At 40.6% G+C, this 18555-nt stretch overlaps 1 protein-coding gene across 6 annotated transcripts in view; it reads left to right on the forward strand.

Moving 5' to 3' along the window:
- The window catches only part of FRMD4B (FERM domain containing 4B), a 386589-nt gene extending 379503 nt beyond the window's left edge, over positions 1–7086 (forward strand). For all 6 annotated transcript variants that reach the window (XM_064275017.1, XM_064275018.1, XM_003409793.4 and 3 more), the window contains 2 exons: positions 449–578; positions 5401–7086. In XM_064275017.1, the coding sequence (XP_064131087.1) occupies positions 449–578; positions 5401–5521 (251 nt within the window). In that variant the 3' untranslated portion in view covers positions 5522–7086. The remainder of the gene's footprint in view (positions 1–448; positions 579–5400) is intronic.
- The last annotated feature ends 11469 nt before the right edge of the window (positions 7087–18555 follow it).

Here is an 18555-nt window from a genome sequence, read left to right on the forward strand (position 1 = left end):
TTTATTATGTTGAGGAATTTTCCTCTTATATGTGTTTTATTGAGAGTTTTTACCAGGAATCAGTGTTGGACTTTGTTAAATGCCTTTTCTGCGTCTAGTGAGACGATCGTGTGGTTATTTATATAGTGAATTACGTTGATTGATTTCCTAATGTTGAGCCGTCTTTGCATACCTGGTATGAATCCCACTTGGTTGTGGTGTATTACTTTTTTGAAATGATGCTGAATTCTATTGGCTAGAATTTTTGCATCTATATTCATGAGAGATACTGGTCTACAATTTTCTTGTTTTGTGGTGTCTTTGCCTGGTTTTGGTATCAGGGCCAATCCCTGGCTCTTGAGCTCTAGTCTGTGTACAGCTAATTGTAATACACATCTAAATGACCTACAATTTTTTTCACTTTGCATATTTTTAACAATTTTCTCTGTCTTTTCATTTTCAATTCTAGTGTCTTCTACAAATGCCTCTGGAAACTGGAGAACCCAGATAACTGTTGGGGTATCTGACTATGAAGCTCCACATTCTCCTTACACCAGCTGCTATGGAAATGTGTACAATCCTTTGCCCTCTCCAGGCAGGTAAGAAAGCAACGCTCTCAAATTCTAGCAGCCTGTCCCTGTTCAGGAAACCTTGGTGGCGTGGTGGTTAAGTGCTATGGCTGCTAACCAAAGGGTCAGCAGTTCAAATCCACCAGGTGCTCCTTGGAAACTCTGTGGGGCAGTTCTACTCTGTCCTATAGGGTCACTATGAGTCGGAATCGACTCGACGGCACTGGGTTTGTTTTTTGGTTTGGTCCCTGTTCAAAAGAATTCAGGGATCCAATTTTACCTTATAAGCGCTTACTAATCCAGCTCCATAAAAAAACCAAAACCAAACCTGTTGCCGTCGAGTCGATTCTGACTCATAGCGACCCTATAGGACAGAGTAGAACTGCCCCATACGGTTTCCAAGTAGCGCCTGGTAGATTCAAACTGCCAACCTTTTGGTTAGCAGCCGTAGCTCTTAACCACCATGCTACCAGGGTTTCCAATCTAGCTCAGGGGTTGGCAAATTACAGCCCACAGGCCAGATCTAACTGCCACCTGTTTTTGTAAATAAAGTTGTGTTGGAAAACAGCTCTGCTCATTCATTTATATATTATTTATGGCTGTTTTTGCCTTACAAGGGCAGAGCTGAGTGGTTGTGACAGAGACCATATGGCCTGCAAAGCCAAAAATACTTACACCTGACCCTTTAAAAAGAAGTTTGCTGACCCCTGATTGAGCTCATTTAAAATTGACACTGTTGTCAGAGTTATATAATATCGGAACCTGAAGGTTGTGTTTTTGTTTTGTTTTTACTTGTAATATTTGAAGCTGTATTGTAAGATGTCCATTTTAGACTCTTTTGGAACCTGGCAGGGAAAAAAAAAATTTTTGGCTGAAAGTGAATACAAAATCTCTCTCCTCCAGAAAAGGCTGTTCATACCAAGATTCCTAGTAGACAGTTGGTGGGCGTGATTTCAAACATTTGCTGTCTTTTTGTATAGACCCTGTGTTCTCCAGGCAGCAACAGACGCACTCAGCTGTCCTGACTGTCTGTAAAAGTTGCTTTTGGTAAACATGTAGTGGAAATATACAAGAACAACTTGTTAAAATGTGATATAAAAAACAAAAAAAAATTTTTTTTTTTTTTTACAAACTCTAAATTTACCTATTTTTTAGTTCTCTTTACACACAGGAGGAGTTAAGTTTGAAGGGGTCATTTCTCCTCCTCATTTTCTCACAAAATATAACCCACACTCATGGTGCCAAGAAATAAATAATTTTCTGTTTTTCTTTTTTTTCTCCAGAGCATTTAATTTGGCTTTCTTTAAATCAGACCGCCTCAGGCATATGAGATCCTCACAGGCTATCACTTATAAAGATCTCTCTACCAGTGAATTGAAGAGCTTAGCAGTTTAGAGCACTTGGTGTTATCAGCAAATTGGAGCTATTCAACCCCAAAGCCTCATTTTTTCATCCATATTCAGCAGGCGTTTTTCTTGGCTTGAAATATTAGGCCAATTGTCTCAACTCAACAAAGGGTATGCTCAAAATAGAATTTTAGTGAAAACATACCTCAGAAGACGTCAGATAGCTTGGGCTTCCGTCAGTAATGCTTGAAAATGAATAATCGTAAACTCCAAACTGACTTTGGCCCAAAATCTGAGCAGAACCTTTTTAATTCATTTCCGATCAATTCGTATAATACGTTTGCAAATAATTTTCACATTTGCATAATTTCAACTTTTTGTTTACACAGTGAGTAATGATATAAAACATTCAGTGCTTAAGACAGTTCTAATATCTTTAACATCAGTTTCACCAGGCTCAGGAAGTGCTAAACATTTTTAGAGAATATCTGTTTTACCAAGTGTACTTGTCTATTTCAGCTGGTCCTAGATGGCTTGATAGGGGAGGTTTATGTCAGAGGGACATAATGGACAGGGAATTAGAAGCTATTTAAAGATTCCTTTAAAAAAAATTTTTTTTTTCTTTTTGTGTGTGTGGAAATCCTGGTGGCATAGTGGTTAAGTGCTATGCCTGCTAACCAAAGGGTCGGCAGTTTGAATCCACGAGGCACTCCTTAGAAACTATGGGGCAGTTCTACTCTGTCCTGTAGGGTCGCTATGAGTCAAAATCGACTCGACGGCACTGGGTTTGGGTTTTTTGGTTTATTGTGTGTGTAGGGAAACCCTGGTGGTGTAGTGGGTAAGTGCTACAGCTGCTAACCAAACGGTCAGAAGTTTGATTCCACCAGGCGCTCCTTGGAAACCTGATGGGGCAGTTCTACTCTGTCCTATAGGGTCGCTATGAGTCAGAATTGATTCAACCGCACTGGGTTTGGTTTTTTTTTCTTTAATTGTGTGTGTGTATTTTTTTTTATGTGCCTAGTAAAAGCTCCTTGTGGAAGACTTGGAAACTACAGGGCTAAATAAGTAGGAAATAATTCCACCATCCAGAGATAGCAGCTATTAACATGTTGGCACTGTCCCCCCATTTTTCTGAATCCATTTTTAACCTGGGCATAATATTACATATGTAATTATACGTCTTGTTATGTTGTGTATGAAATTCTACATCCAAGTTTTTTACTCAACATTATACCACAAACATGTTCCTGTGTTCTTGAAAGACTCTGACCAACATTTTATTTGACCAATATGATATTCTACTCTATAAATATATTATACTTTATTTACTTGACCAAACCAAACCAAAGCCATTGCCTTCGAGTCAATTCTGACTTAACAATGCCCCCATTTTTAACATCTGAGTGTTTTTCAGGGTTTTTTTTATTATTATTATTCTTTTGTTTTGTTTCTTTTAACATCTTTGTACAAAATATTTGCCTAAATTCCAGATTAGTTCCGTAGGATACATTCCGGTAGGTAGAATTAATGGATTAAATTGAAAAGTGTATTTTTTTAAGCTCTTACTTTCCATAAAGATTTGCCAGTTTACCCTCCTAGCCACAGAGTTATAGGTGTGCTGATTTCCATTTATTTAAAGTTTTTTGTAATTACGATACAGTTTGATCAGTTTAACTTGACGCTTTAGCGTGGCAGAGCCCTGGTAGTACAGTGGTTAGGCATTTGGCTGCTAACCAAAAGGCCGGCAGTTCAAATCCCCCAGCCACTCCTTGGAAACCCTATGGGGCAGTTCTACTCTGTCCTATAGGGTCACTATGAGTGGGAATCACCTTGACGGCAATGGGTTTGGTTTGGTTTTTTGTTAGCATGGCAAATAGAATAACAACCATTTATAAAGCTTTGGAAATTTGCTGTAAAATAGCATAAATAATTTTTGTAAAACACAATTTTTAAAATAAGAGAGAAATTGAATTTCAAAAATAAAAAAGAAAAGCCTTAGAATTGCCCTTGGATTTGAAATGCTTGGCAACATATCAATGGTTTTTTTTTTAATAAATGAAATGTATATTATTTAGCTATCCTTTCCCCCAGAGTACCCAGGTACTAGATATTACAGAATGCTACAGATATTCACCAATAAAATTTTTTCCCTAATATGATTTGGTATAACTTCTCAGTGACATAAACTTCTAAAAGTAAAAATGCTGAAGTCTTGTATGCTACCTAGTATATATATAATATAGTCAAATGGCTCAGCTGTTGCAAACTCTGTTTTCAAATAACTTTTCCTTTCACGTCCTGTCTTCCATTTCCCCATCTCTTCCTTGCCTAACTCTACCTACGACTAGGCAAAACCAAGGGCTTCTGTCCCGGCGAATGGTTGTGTCTCCAGAAATGAGATCAGTCTTAAATTCTCTTTTGCTAAGTGTAGCCAACTGTAGTAAGTACAGTCGCTCAAATGTGTGTGTTGCTTCTGGCTTCACAGGAGCTTTGCTTGTTCTGGCCAATGTGTGAAGTTGTGAAATCTGACTTTGTGTTTATGTTAGATGAAAATACTAAATACCTGGATTTGCACAGTATTCCTGCTCTTCTTCCAAAGGCTTTTTTTTTTAATCATCTTTACTAAAACATGTGGAAATTTCATATTTTAAGAACATCTACTAACTATGTAACCTGTTTTAATCAACTATTATCAGTTTTGCTTATTGGAATGGTTTGTATAAGGTGCTCTCATCTGGATGGACCGTCCGAATATGCCTATGGTTTTTAAATGTGATGCTGTTTGTTCAGTCATTCTCAGTTTACACTTGACTCATACACCCTAGAGATCTAACACACATACCAAGGTGCCCCTGGCCCCCTCTAAAAATATTCTTTTGTCCCTGAGGTAAACATCTAAAATATTCCTTTAATTTGAAGAATACCTAAAATGTGCCATGAAAGTAATTCTTCTGAAAAAGTTAAAAATATGACCCACACAAATAGAAAATAGGCCTGTGTCAAAGATTTATTTAAGCAATCAATGAGGGAAATAGCAGAATGGTACCATTGGTTGAAAGAGAATTTGTAAAACCGAATTTGACACACTGAAAGAGAGAATGCTGGAGTAAGGTTATGAAATTAGGTACGAAACCAGTTAATGTCCTACAGGGCAATAAAACTATAACTGTAAGCTTTTTCTATCAGACAGAAGTTATTTGAGTTTCTTCCACACTAAAAATCCACAAATTAACGTGTAGCTTCACACAATCTGGGTTGTAATCAATGGTAAGTTGTAGTTAGACAAACATACATCTCCCTAGAGAATTAAATAGTCCTCGCATGGATCTGTTAGACAGTGCTCCAGTATGACACTGAAAGGACACACAGTCATCCTGTCGCCTTACTTCAGGTTCTGGATAATTTTCCTTAACAGCACTCTCTACTAACGTCTTTGAGTGTAGTAGTCTTTGTTCTCAGGGCACAAAAATGACCACAAGAGTAACTTTTCTGGTTTCCTTTAACAGACAGTACACAGAGACCCATCAACTGGACAGTACAGCTGGAAACCGGTTGGAGGACAGCCTGGGGGGTAGTGAGCAGAGGCTCTTTTGGCATGAAGATTCAAAGCCTGGAACATTAGTCTGAACTGCAGTTGGACCACGTGACCAAGCACTGCGTTCTCACACTAGTGTGCCTTGCAATATGTGTTCGTCTTCCCAGAAGGCTGCTGGCATCAAAGGTTGAAGAGAAGACTTAGTTGCCCTCGAAGTGAGTCTCACACGAAGCAGTACAAAGCCGCTGAAGATGACTTGCCTTTCAAACTCCGGGCGGTAACCTAACAGAGCAAGGTCTGACCACACCTGGAACCATTGCCAAGAGAGGACTCAGCTTGAAGCCTTTATCAATAGCAAGCACTTTTTAAGAGAATGAAAGTTGTTGAAGGCAAACCTCAAAACTGAAAAGTGTGGTCAGGTCTTCAGTAGGAAAGAAGGAAAGGGGAAATTTCAGAGCACAATTCAAAATGATGAGAGGAGGTAAATCAGAAGCTCCTTAGTCATTGCTCACTGTTACAAAGTTTGAATTTGTGAGCTGACAGAGGAGAACATGCTATTTCTACACAGACGTGAACAATTTAGACAGTATTGGAAAATTACTTGAAGAGAGAGGCTGGATTTTCATGAAGTTCTGAATGAGTGTAAATGTTTTTAGGGTATTATAGAGTGATGTTTTTCATAAGCACCGTAAAATGGGTTCTGGAAAGACTTATTGCTGTAGCATCTTGTAATATAACTTTTGTGGTAGCAGATTGGGGAAAATGAAGCAGTTCACTGAATAACTGACAAACCCTGCTTGGAGAATTTTCTAAGGTACCATATCATTGAGCTCCTTTTTTCTTTCCACACCAAAGGCATAACGTACTATTGTTATTCAGGCTGGTAACGCTCCCGTTTGGCTGTCATTGGCCATGGCAAACTTGACACAGAAAGTTTTTATAATCATGAGTTTCAAAAGGTATTTTAAGGTGATACAGAAAGAACCCGAACCAACAAAAACCACATTCTTTTAGATGATCGTGTGCCTTAAAATGGTGAACATTAGAAAATTAAACGTATCGTCTGGGTTCCGCAGGTAGCTCTACATCACCAAATGACAAAAAAAGATTAGTTATTTAAAGAAAAAAAACAACACTAGTACTGCAAGCCGCAGTAGACCTGATTATGAGGCTATAACTACCTCATGCTTTCTTTGGAGGAACTAATTAGCTGTGGTTTATTGTGGGATTTTTTTTTTTTAAACAAATGATTTCCATATTCCAAATGGATTCTTTTTTGTCATCTTTACTCTGCTTCAGAATTCCATAAAAGGTGCTCCTTTTCACCCGCTTTTATACAGGTTCCTTGTTCATATTGTGAATAGAAATGTTTCTGAACAACTTTTTTGGAACATTTTCTATCTCTAGCCCAAAGCATGTAATATATACATAAAGACGATTTGTTAAACTGGTCCTTAGTCATTTGTATCATTAGAAATGAACTTTGGGGGAAAAAAAAAAGACACGCAAAAAAAAAAGTAATAACTTATTCCTTTTTGCATATTTGTATAGACTCCTAGAAACAGAAATACCCTTCTGCCTATTCTTTTACTGTTCTGACTATTTTAAGACCTATTTTTTTACATAGGTCAATAAACTAAAGGTGTGCTACTGAAAACGTTTACTTATTCTTCCACTTACATTCAGAGTTCACAGAGCAGCTTAAAGTGCTATGGTGAGTCATCATGTTGGACAAGGCTTCAGATTTTTAGTTATAGCATTACCGTATTTTATTGATTCCAAGATGCACTTTTCTTTTTTTTTTTTGTATTTACATCTTTGAAATTGGGATCTGCCTTTTGATAGATAGTCTGTCCTAGCTGAATTGGTAGTTTTTTTTTTTTTTCTTCTTGGTGATACATGAAATAATGCTGTGTCTTACAATAACGTTGTCTTGGAGTTAATGAAATACGGTAGCTTATTGCCTCACAGACGATGACTGATGTGAAGCACTGGGTTTATTGGGAATCTTGGGAATGTTGTTTGTAACAAATAGTCCACAGTAGTTTTGTTGACTGGCAAGCAAGGTCTTTAAGATGCAGGAAAACATTTCACCTGACGTCTTTTTACCCTGCATTGCACAATGGGAAGAAAGAGATGGGAAATGAAATGTAGGAAGACGTTAGTATTAATATTTATTTCATTGCATGTAATGTGCATGAAAATGACATTTTCCTATTCAAGAGATGACAAGCTCAGAATTGCAAGTATACCTTTAAAGGACAAGTAGAATTTGGCTCCCAAAGTGGAAAATGGAAGCACAACGATCTTGCTGGATGATTCTTCCCCTCCACATACTTGTTTGCCTTTCTTGCTCTTTTTTTGGATGATATTTTATTGTGTTTTCAGTGAAGGTTTACACAGCAGTTTAGGTTCCCATTCAACAATTCCTACACAAGCTGTTCGGTGACATCGGTTACACTCTTTACAACGCGTGGAGTTCTCATCATCTCCGTTTGGGTGGTTTCGTTTTCTCTGCATATTTTTTGAAAAATCTCTCAACCACATTATTGGTATGCTTATTAAAAACCAAAAAGTAGCACAGGTAAATTTTTCAACATGTGAGCTTTCTCTTTTTTATTACGAAATATCATACACAGTATTTTTACACAAACAATACGCACATTCTATGTTTGTTAGCCAACCACGCCCTTCCCCCGCGAGGTATTTTTTTGTAAGCTCTCTGCATAGTGCCCTTACAAAAAATACTCATGGTAAAAATTTTATATTCTAACAGAAAACAAATATATAACATTAAAACTTAATCAAAACCTGTAAGTTTATATGACACCCTCTAATTTGGAAACCCTGGTGGCATAGTGGTTAGAAGCTACATCTGCTAACCAAAAGGTTGGCAGTTCAAATCCACCAGGTGCTCCTTGGAAACCCTATGGGGCAGTTCTACTCTGTCCTTTAGGGTTGCTATGAGTTGAAGTTGACTATACAGCAGCAGGTTTTAATATAACAACTTCTTCATGTACTGTATATTCAAATGTTTTTCTATGCATATCATAGTTAAATAATAATTTAAAAAACTAGCATCGTATTACGAATACAGTTTTACAATCTTATTTTCACCTGGCCACTTGGGTCTCTCTTATATGGATTCGTATTGATCTACCTCATAAAGTTGTATATTTTACAAGATGGATTTAAAAACTGCCTCATCTTCCTGGATGTTTATATTTTTTTCTATTTTTGAGAAAATTCTTCAAAATTCTTCCATGTACCAGTAAAAGCTTAAATGTCATAAGCAATAAAGATTCTGGAATTGTCTTTCAACTATTAGTTTGGCCTATTCTTAGGCACTAAGCTCAGACTAGAGTTTCCCTTAATGTCAGTCTTTAAGAGCCTTCAGAATCAGTGTTCCATGTCGTAGAAAAGTCTAGACTATTATCTATAGCAGTAATAGTCAAACTCAGTGGTGAAAGACCTTTTTTTTTTAATTTCCAATCCATCGTGGACTGACAGTTTTGTAAAGTAAAAAGGGAATTACCAGAAAAATTAAAACATAAAAGAATGAAATTCAAACATACTCTGTAAAATAGAGGGTGAACGAAAAAGAGGAAGACCCTCAACGAGATGGATTGGCACAGTGGCTACAACAATGGGCTCAAGCATAGCGATTGTGAGGATGGCACAGGACCAGGCAGTGTTTCATTCTGTTGTACTTAGGGTCACTATGAGTCGGAGCTGACTCGATAGCACCTGACAATGACAACAACTGTCAAGTTGCGATTAAAGTTTCTGAATGGTGACTCTCAATTTCTGTACTTACCTTGCCCCAAGGCCCAGGAACAGAGTTTGCAGACCACCTTTGAGTAGCAGCGACCTAGAGATACATCAAGGAGGTGCTTCAGACATGCTTGCTAGTAAGGCAAGCCCTTAGTTGTCCCTCATTGTCTTGAAGGCGTAGAGATAGTCTGTCTTCAGAGAGAAGAATCTTTTCACACATATGTGGTGTCCAGATGATGGTGCAAAACTTTACTCATCTTTTAGCCCAAAGTTAGGTGAATCCCTCACCGCCTAGGTTCCTTTGTTGTTAGATGCCATAGGAATGAAATGATCCCCAGTCCTGTACCATCCACACGGTCAGTTCTGGACAGGGCTGTGTGATCCATAAGGTTTTCATTAGCTGATTTTCAGAAGTAGATCATCAGGCCTTTCTTCCTAGTCTGTCTTGGTCTGGAAGCTCTACTGAAACTCGCTCAGTATCGCAGGAACATGCAAGCCTCCACTGACAGACAGGTGGTGGCTGCACGTGACCGGGAATTGAACCCAGGTCTCCTGCTCGGAAGGCGAGAATTCTACCACTGAACCCCCACTGCGTGCGCTATGCTCCTTACATTATTTTTATCCCTTCCTCTGGATTCCCCTGTATCTTTCCTACCACTCGGCCTCCCCTCCTTCCTATCCTTACGCCACGCTGAAGTAGAAAAGCGTGAAGTATGCCTCGCTACGAAACTGAGTTGACGTTTGCTGAATTCTAGTTTAACGTGTGCCGGGCCATTGTGCTAAAGTACTTCCCGTGCATTCGTTCATGTCGTTCTCAAAACAACCGCATGAGCTGCTAATGGGGTTCCTATCGTTCCCATTTTACAGACAAGGAATCCAAGAATTAGAAATGTCAAGTAACTTACCAAAAATCATGCAACTATCAGAAGAAAAGCCAGAAATAAACTCCAACCTGTCAAACTACCACCGCCTTGTTTAACGAATGCTTTCCACAAACAATTTCTCTGCAGGAAGGGTTGTAAACAGAATTTTTTTTCAATAATAAAAACTCAGCGGATTCATGCTAGGTCTAATAGAACTTCTTTACTACCTCTTCTTGGAGATAAGGGAAAGAATTTCCTTTCATTTACCAGTGGCAGAAGAGCAAAGAGGTCCAAGTCCAAACACAGGTCAATATAATCCTTACCTAGGACACTACCTAGCTTAGGTAGCTAGGTGACTGCCCACAAGCATGACTGACTGCTATGTTAGCTCATCTGTGGACCAGAGGCATTTCTTAAATTATTTTCTGGTCAATAAAATGTCTCGCACCAGGGAAAGTACTTGTTACAATCACAGATAGCCATAATGAGCTAAATATTGATCAGTAGCCCTGAAAATATCTATTGATCCTTCCCCGTTTTTTATTGCTCAGGCTCAGTATGATAATAGGAAAAGTTAGGTGCTCTAATAAAGTGGCCCTGGGCAGCACTCTAGGAATTTGGCTCTCTCCGATGTAAATGCTTGGGTGGGCACCAGCCACTTTTGATTCTCTTTGAAAAGAATGAAACTGGGATTCAGCTCAGATTAGAACCTGAGTCCACCTGCAGACTGTATGTATTTATAACCCTTCCATCCTCTGCTACATTTGATGATTCAGTGAAGAAGCTTGTCTTCCCCTGCAAAAGAACACAGGAGAATATGCATATGGATAAATAGGCTGTGTGAGGTATTTGTTGCTGTTTCTAACATGAAAACACACACATACCCCAACAATTTTCTTCGTTTCCTTTTGTATTTGAATATCAGCAGCCTTGGTAAGAATGGTGAGCCAGGGCCAGCGCAGGGTGGGAGCTGGCCTAACTTCTGAGTTTCAGCTAGCACTTCTCCTTTCTTGTATGCTTATAAACTTATGAAGTCCCCAAGTTTGAAAAGGTCTGTGATTTTCCACTGGGCTGTGCCACCCTCTAAGGGACATTTGGGAGTGTATTTCTGTGCTGTGAATTCTCTCAATAACTTGGAGGGACTACTGACATTCAAGGGAATCCCTGGGTGGCACAAATGGGTATGCACTCTGCTACTAACACTGAACTGTTTGTTGGCAGTTTGAAGATTGGCAGAGGTGCCTCAGAAGATAGTCCTGGCAATCTCCTTCCAAAAAACCAGCCACTGAAAATCCTATGGAGCACAGTTCTACTCTGACACACATGGGGTCTGACACACAGGGGATCAGGATAGGCTTGACGACAACTGGTTTTTCCTGGTGCAACTATACAAAAAGCTGGTCCTATTCCACATAAGGCTACAAAAGAGGAAGCCTCAGAAAGGTCCCCACACCCTTGGTTCCATGGCCACACAGTATGTGGTAAAGCTAAAACCGAAACCCATGTCTGTCTGACTCCACGTCTCATGCTCTTTATTAATCACGCCATTATAGAAAGGAATTGCTCAACAAGCACCGCCCTTCATGGAAACACATGAAAACGAAAAGGTCAGGGAAAGAACAAACAGGAGAGCAGGCCTGGGGAGGAAGACGAAGGAAGGCTCAGAGGGAGGGCTGGAAATCAGATGAGCCAGGTGAGTTTTCAAGACATGCAATTCAGACACTTCCGGTCAAGGTGTGGCTCGAAGACATTCCTAATGTCGGGCCAGTTAAGAGCCAGCTGGACTGGAATCACCTTTGCCGAAAGGGTGGAGGAAACTTTGCAGAGAGGAAAAGGAGCAATAGCATCTGAGGAATGCACCCAGAAGATTTGGGATGTAATCCCTGGTGGCGTAGTGGTTAAGAGCTACCAGGCACTCCTTGGAAACCCTGTGCAGCAGTTCTACTCTGTCCTACAGGGTCGCTATGAACAGGAATCTACTTGATGGCAATGGTTTTCTTTTTCTTTTTTTTTTTAAGCATCCCAGGAAGGATCCCTGGTGGCACAACATTTAAGCACATGGCTGCTAATCAAAAGGTTGGTAGTTCAAACCCACCCAGACCTGGCAAGGTTATAACCTAAAGGTTATAACCTAGGAAACACTTTGGGGCAGTTCTACTCTGTCACATGGGGCCTCTGAGTCAAAAATTGACTAACAAGAACAGTATGCCAGCGTCTCACCCCTTCCCCTCCCAACATGCACACACACGCACACAAACACAAACACAACACAACTTTTCCCAGGAAACCATTCTCTATGCCATCTTCTCACTTTCAGAAGAATACGGCTTCATGAGGAGATCAAAGATTGGGAAGCCACAGTGAGAAAGATCTCATCAGGATACTGGTAGCCCAAGACTGGGAAGGCCATTTCCAGCACCCCTTCAATTATCTCAGAAGAAGCCTTTCGGTGGTGATAGTAGGTGTCTGGACAAGCGTCACCATCTTTATAAAATAGTGGTTTAACCTGTGGGCTTTGAAGTCAGGCTGACCTAGAGACAGGCTGCTGCCCTTGTAATCCCAGCCTTACCACTTGCTTGTTGTATGAACTAAAATAAGTCTCTTAACCTCCCAAGGCCTCAGCTTCCTCAACTAGTACACACCTCACAAGAGTATTGTGTGGGCTAAATGAGATAATGTGCGTAAACAGCCAACACGTCTAGTCCCTAGCAGATGTTTCATAATATATGCTATTCCCTGAAAAAAAGGTGCTAAATAATGTTCAGTGCTAAACGAGACTTAGAAAGTTGAGGCCCTGAGCATTTGTACTGCCTCTGCTTGGGCACTGAAATGACAATGCTGAAATAATTTATCGTTAATTTATCAATATTTCATTAGCTTATTATGTCTCAGTCACTGCCAGAGGTGTTTGGAATATTGTATTTTTATTTAGCCCTTACTGTAATTTTTAATCCTAAGCAAAAGCTCAGGGAGGTTAAGTAGCTTGCCCATGTTATATATCTAGAAGTACCCAGGCCTGGGTTCCAACTCACAAACGCATAAGAAAGAAGCTTGGTAAAGTATGAATTTGTGCTCCCTGGAGTCCACTGTGGAGGGGGTTCCATGAAAGTTTAACCTGATTAGTCAAGCTGATTAAGGTGTTTTCCTGACCTTCAGGGAACCCCGATGGCTCAAATGGCTAAATGCTTGGCTGCTAACTCAAAGGTAGGCAGTTTGAACCCACCAAGGTGCTCCTCAAGAGAAAAGACCTGGCTATCTGCTCCTGTAAAGATTACAGCCTAGGAAGCCCTATTGGGCAGTGCTGCTCTGTCCTGTAGGATTGCTATGAGTTGGAATCAACTCTATGGCACCCAACAACAACAACCTGACCCTTTTGCCAGGTCTCCCCTGCAAGGTTGGATCTGGGGTGAGGTGTACTTCAAGGCCCTGAGAGCAATTGTCCCCTTAAATTGTGTATCCTGGTTCCTCACTTGTTTCACCCTGGTGTTGGCCCACCTACTGGCTCAGAGACTGGTACATTTTTACCTGCATACAAATGTAAACAAGTCTGCCGGTAGTGTTGTCAGATTCAGCAAATAAAAATACAGGATGCTCACTTAAATTTGAACAGTAACTCTTAATGGCCAAATTTTTTGTCATTTATTGAAAAAAAAAAAAAAACCCTGAATACAAGACACTTAGGGCATCCTAACAAAGTCAATACAGAGCACTGATAAAAATTGTTAAAGACAAGACATGTTTTGTAGATACAGGATGCCTGGCAACACTACCTGCCAGGTCGCTGCCTGATGGAAAGTGGGACAATAATGGATGTTTGAGAAACTCTGAAAGGTGCAAATGGTTTGCACTCAACTGCTAACTGAAAGGCTGGCCTTTCAAACCCACTCAGTAGAGCCAGAGAAGAAAGGCATGGCGACCTACTTCCAAAAAATCAGCCACTGAAAACCCTATGGAGAAGAATTCTGGGAAGATGACGGCCTAAGTAAACCATTGTTCTAACCCTCTCTCACAAAGATGACCAGAAATACAACAAGTAAATGGCACTCAGGTTTGAGGAACTCTGAATCAGGGAGCAGAGGAAAGCAGCAGGGAACTGCAGACAGGAAAGGATCAACAAATCAATAAGTCGTATAAGGTAGGATAATCACTTTTCCCATGTACCTGCCTCCCTCCCCACCCCCAGTCACACAGGTCACTGGCTCCTGTGAACTGGGGAAATGGCCCCAGAAAAAGAGCCTGTTTCCTTAACCACCACACCCCCTGCCTATACAAAGAGACAGGACCCCAAGCTTCTGCTCTAAAATCAACAAGGCAGACTTTCCCAAGTGTCCGTTTGGAGTATGCAAGCCCCACCCCCACCCAGACACTGTCGGCTGCAAGCTTACCGTGAATTGCTACAGAAGGCCCTGTACAATGAAGTCTGCTCTTACAGTCAAGACTCTACATGCCTCCCTGTGTACCCCATAGCTCAAGCCTTTGAAACCAATAGGACAGGCCTCCTGGGGTGTCATTTGGGTCTGCCTGCTCCCCATTCTGGTTGGTGCTGAGGACTACAGACTGAGGCTGCTGTGTACTAGCACAGGCATCTTGAGTGGAGGCTATACCCACAGCCAACATACTATGGGGGGATGGGTAGGGGCTCTGATAGTAACAAGGCAGACCTCCCTGGGGGTCCCTTTAGAGAGTGACAATCCTTCCATACCCAGACACTGTCACCTGCCAGCCTGCAGTGAATTTGCTACAGAAGGCCACTGGAGTGAAGTCTGCTTCTATAGTCAAGGTACTCTACCTGCCCCTTTGGGCACCCCATAGCTCAGGCCTCTGAAATCAACAGTACAAACCTCCCTGGGTATCAGCTTGGGTCTGTCTTTTTCCCTTTCCAGTCTGCACTGAGGACTGCTGACTAAGGCTGCTGTGCCCTAGGAAGCAGGCATCTTGAGCGGAGGCTATACCTAGAGCCAACATACTGTGGGACAGACACTGATAGCAATAAGGCAGCCCTCCCTGTGGGTCCATCAGGGCATGACAATCCCTTCCCCACCCAGTAACTGTTGGCTACTGGACTAATACGAGCTCCTAGGAGGAGGATCACCTAAGAAGAGACTGCCCCCCTACCCAAACACCACAGAGCAACTGGACCTCTGAAATCAACAAGACAAATTTCTTGGAGGTTCTTCTGAGGAGTTCTAGTCCCTCTTCATCCTGAATCAGAGGGAAGTCTGCTTGTGCTGCCCCTGAAAGCTAGCTCATATAGAAGCAATACCCACAGAGCAGGGAAGGAAGACTCGGGCAAAACTGGACAGGAACACCAAGCCCTGAAGGGGGCTTGCTGGGTGTGGGTTCTCTGACTGAAAATGAGGTGACAGAAACAGAGAAAAAGAAGGGCCTAATAACCAGAGAGAGAGGACTGAGCCCCCTGGTGGACAGACTGATTAGTACATGATATCTTGCCCGAGTGGCAGTGCCCACTGCTAAACAGACATATTCTCTGGATTGTCTGGGAGAGGCTAAAAGTTAAAGATCAAGACCTGGAACTTTCAAATCCTAGTGAAGCCAGGAGGGGAAAAAGAGCTATCACAGAGAGGGAGAGGTAACAGTAAGCAAAGGCTGAAGTCTCTGCCCACCTAAGAGTTTTTTGCAGAAAGAAGTGTGGGCAAAATCACCAAACACTGGGGAGAAAGTTAACACCTTCAAAAATTCAAATGCTTGAACAAAAATTCATGATGCGTGCAAAGAACAGAGGAACAATGACCTATCCACATGAACACAATGAAGGGAATGAAAGTGCATCGAGTGATGACCAAATAATGAAAAAAAATAGAAGAATGTAATAACTTTAAAAATAATTAAAGACCTAAGGGAAAACATAGACAAAGTACGAAAAGAAATAAGGAAAACAATGCAAGAACAAAATGAGAATCTATACAAAGAGGTATTACAACTGAAAGGGACAATAACTGAAATAAGAAATACAACAGAAGGACTTACCAACAGATTTAATCAGACAGAAGAATCAGTAAATTAGAGGATAAAATAGTTCAAATTATAGAGGCTGAAGAGCAACACGAATAGGCTTAAAAAGGCTGAGCACTATCTAGCGGAATTATGGGACAGCAAGAGACCTAATATACACATCATGGGAATTCCAGAAGGAGATGAGAGAGAGAAAGGGACATAAAGAATATTTGAAGTAATAACGACAGAAAAGTTCTCCAATCTAATGAAGGACATGAATCTACAAATCCAAGAAGCTCAAAGAACCCTAAGCAGGATAAACCCAAAGAAATCTACACCAAGATGCATCATAATTGTTGTCATTGTCATTAGGTACTATCAGGTCCTACTCACAGTGACCCTATGTACAACAGAACTAAACACTGCCTGGTCCTGCACCACCCTCACAATCATTGTTATGCTTGAGTCCATAGTTGCAGCCACTATGTCAATCCACCTTGTTGAGGATCTTCCTCTTTTTCACTGCCTCTCTGCTTTACCAAGTGTTATGGATTGAATTGTGCTCACCCAAAATACGTGTCAACTTGATTAGGCCATGATTCCCAGTATTGTGTGGTTGTCCTCCATTTTGTGATTGTAATTATATGTTAAAGAGGATTAGGGTGGGGTCGTACCACCCTTATACAGGTCCCATCCCTGATCTAATGTAAAGAGAGTTTTCCTGGGGTGTGGCCTGCACCACCTTTTATCTCACAAGAGATCAAAAGGAAAGGAAAGCAAGCAGAGGTGGGGGGACTCATACCACCAAGAAAGCAGTGCCGGGAGCAGAAGGTGTTCTCTGGACCTGGGGTCCCTGCATGGAGAAGCTCCTTATCTGGGGGAAGATTGATGAGGAGGCTGACAGAGAGAGAAAGCTTTCACCTGGAGCTGATACCTTGAATTTGGACTTTTAGCCCACTTTACTGAGAAGAAAGAAATTTCTCTTTGTTAAAGCCATCCACTTGTGGTATTTCTGTTATAGCATCACTAGATGAGTAAGTCACCAAGCATAATATACTTCTCCACGGACTGATCCCCCCGATAGCACATCCAAAGTATGTGAGACAAAGTCTCACCATCCTTGCTTCTAAGGAACATTCTGGCTATACTTCTTCAAAGATGGATTTGTTGGTTCTTTTGGCAGTCCATGGTATACTCAATATTATTCTGACTGCAGAAGTTGGTAAATATCTTCAGTTTTTTCATCTTTGGGCTTAGTGGTTGGTGCATAAATTTGAATAATAGCCATATTAACTGGTCTTCCTTGTAGGTATATGGATATTATTTTATCACTGACAGCATTGTACTTCAGAATAGATCTTGAAATGTTCTTTTTGGTGATGAATGCAACGACATTGCTCTTCAAGCTGCATTCCTGACATAGTAGACAATATGATTGTCCAATTCAAAATAGCCAATAGCAGCCCATTTTAGCTCACTAATGCCTAGGATATCGATGTTTATGCATTCCACTTTACTTTTGACAATTTCCTGTTTGCTAGATTCATACTTTGTACATTTCACATTGCAATTATTAATGAATGTTTGCAGCTCGCTCTTCTCGTTTTGAGTTGTGCCACATCAGCAAATGAATATCCCAAACCTTGACTCCGTCCACATCGTTAAGGTTGACTCTACTTTGAGGAGGCAGTTTTTCCCCAGTCATCTTTTGAGTGCCTTCCAACCTCAGGGGCTCATCTTCTGGTACTATATCAGACAACATTCCACTGCTAATCATAAGGTTTTCACTGACTAATTCTTTTCAGAAGTAAACCTCTGAATCCTTCTTCCTAGTCTGCCTTAGTCTGGAAGCTCAGCTGAAACCTGTCTGCCATGGGTGACCCTACTGGTATTTGAATACTGGTGGCATAGCTTCCAGCATCACAGAAACACGCAAGTCCCCACAGTACAACAAACTGACAGATGTGTGCATCATAGTTACGATATCAAAAATTAAAGATAAAGAGAGAATCCTGAAAGCAGTGAGAGAGAACCAACAGTCACATACAAAGGATCCTCAATAAGACTAAGGGCAAATTTCTTTTCAGAAACATTGGAGGCCAGAAGGCAATGGAATGATATATTTAAAGTGCTGAAAGAAAAAAAAAAAGTCAACCAAGAATACTATACCCAGCGAAACTATCCTTCAAGAATGCGGGTGAAAGTAAAACATTCTCAGATAAACAGAAGCTGAGAGAGTTCATATCCACCAGACTGACCCTACAAAAAAATACTAATGGGAGTTCTGTAGATGGAAAGGATGCTAGAAAGTAATCCAAAGCTATACATAAAAAAGAAAGATCACTAATAAAGGAAAATGCATGGACAAGTATAAGGGCTAGTAACAAGGTATTCATGCCTGATAATTCTAATTGTGTTGTCCTTCATGTTTCTTAAGAACAAATATATAAAAAGCAAGGATAAAATTATGTTACAGAGCACATGAAATATAAAGACATAATTAGTGATAACAAATGGAGGAGAGGAATAGTATA

The sequence above is a fragment of the Loxodonta africana genome, chromosome 22 (assembly GCF_030014295.1).
Source record: "Loxodonta africana isolate mLoxAfr1 chromosome 22, mLoxAfr1.hap2, whole genome shotgun sequence".
In the NCBI taxonomy this organism is placed as follows: Eukaryota; Metazoa; Chordata; class Mammalia; order Proboscidea; family Elephantidae; genus Loxodonta; species Loxodonta africana.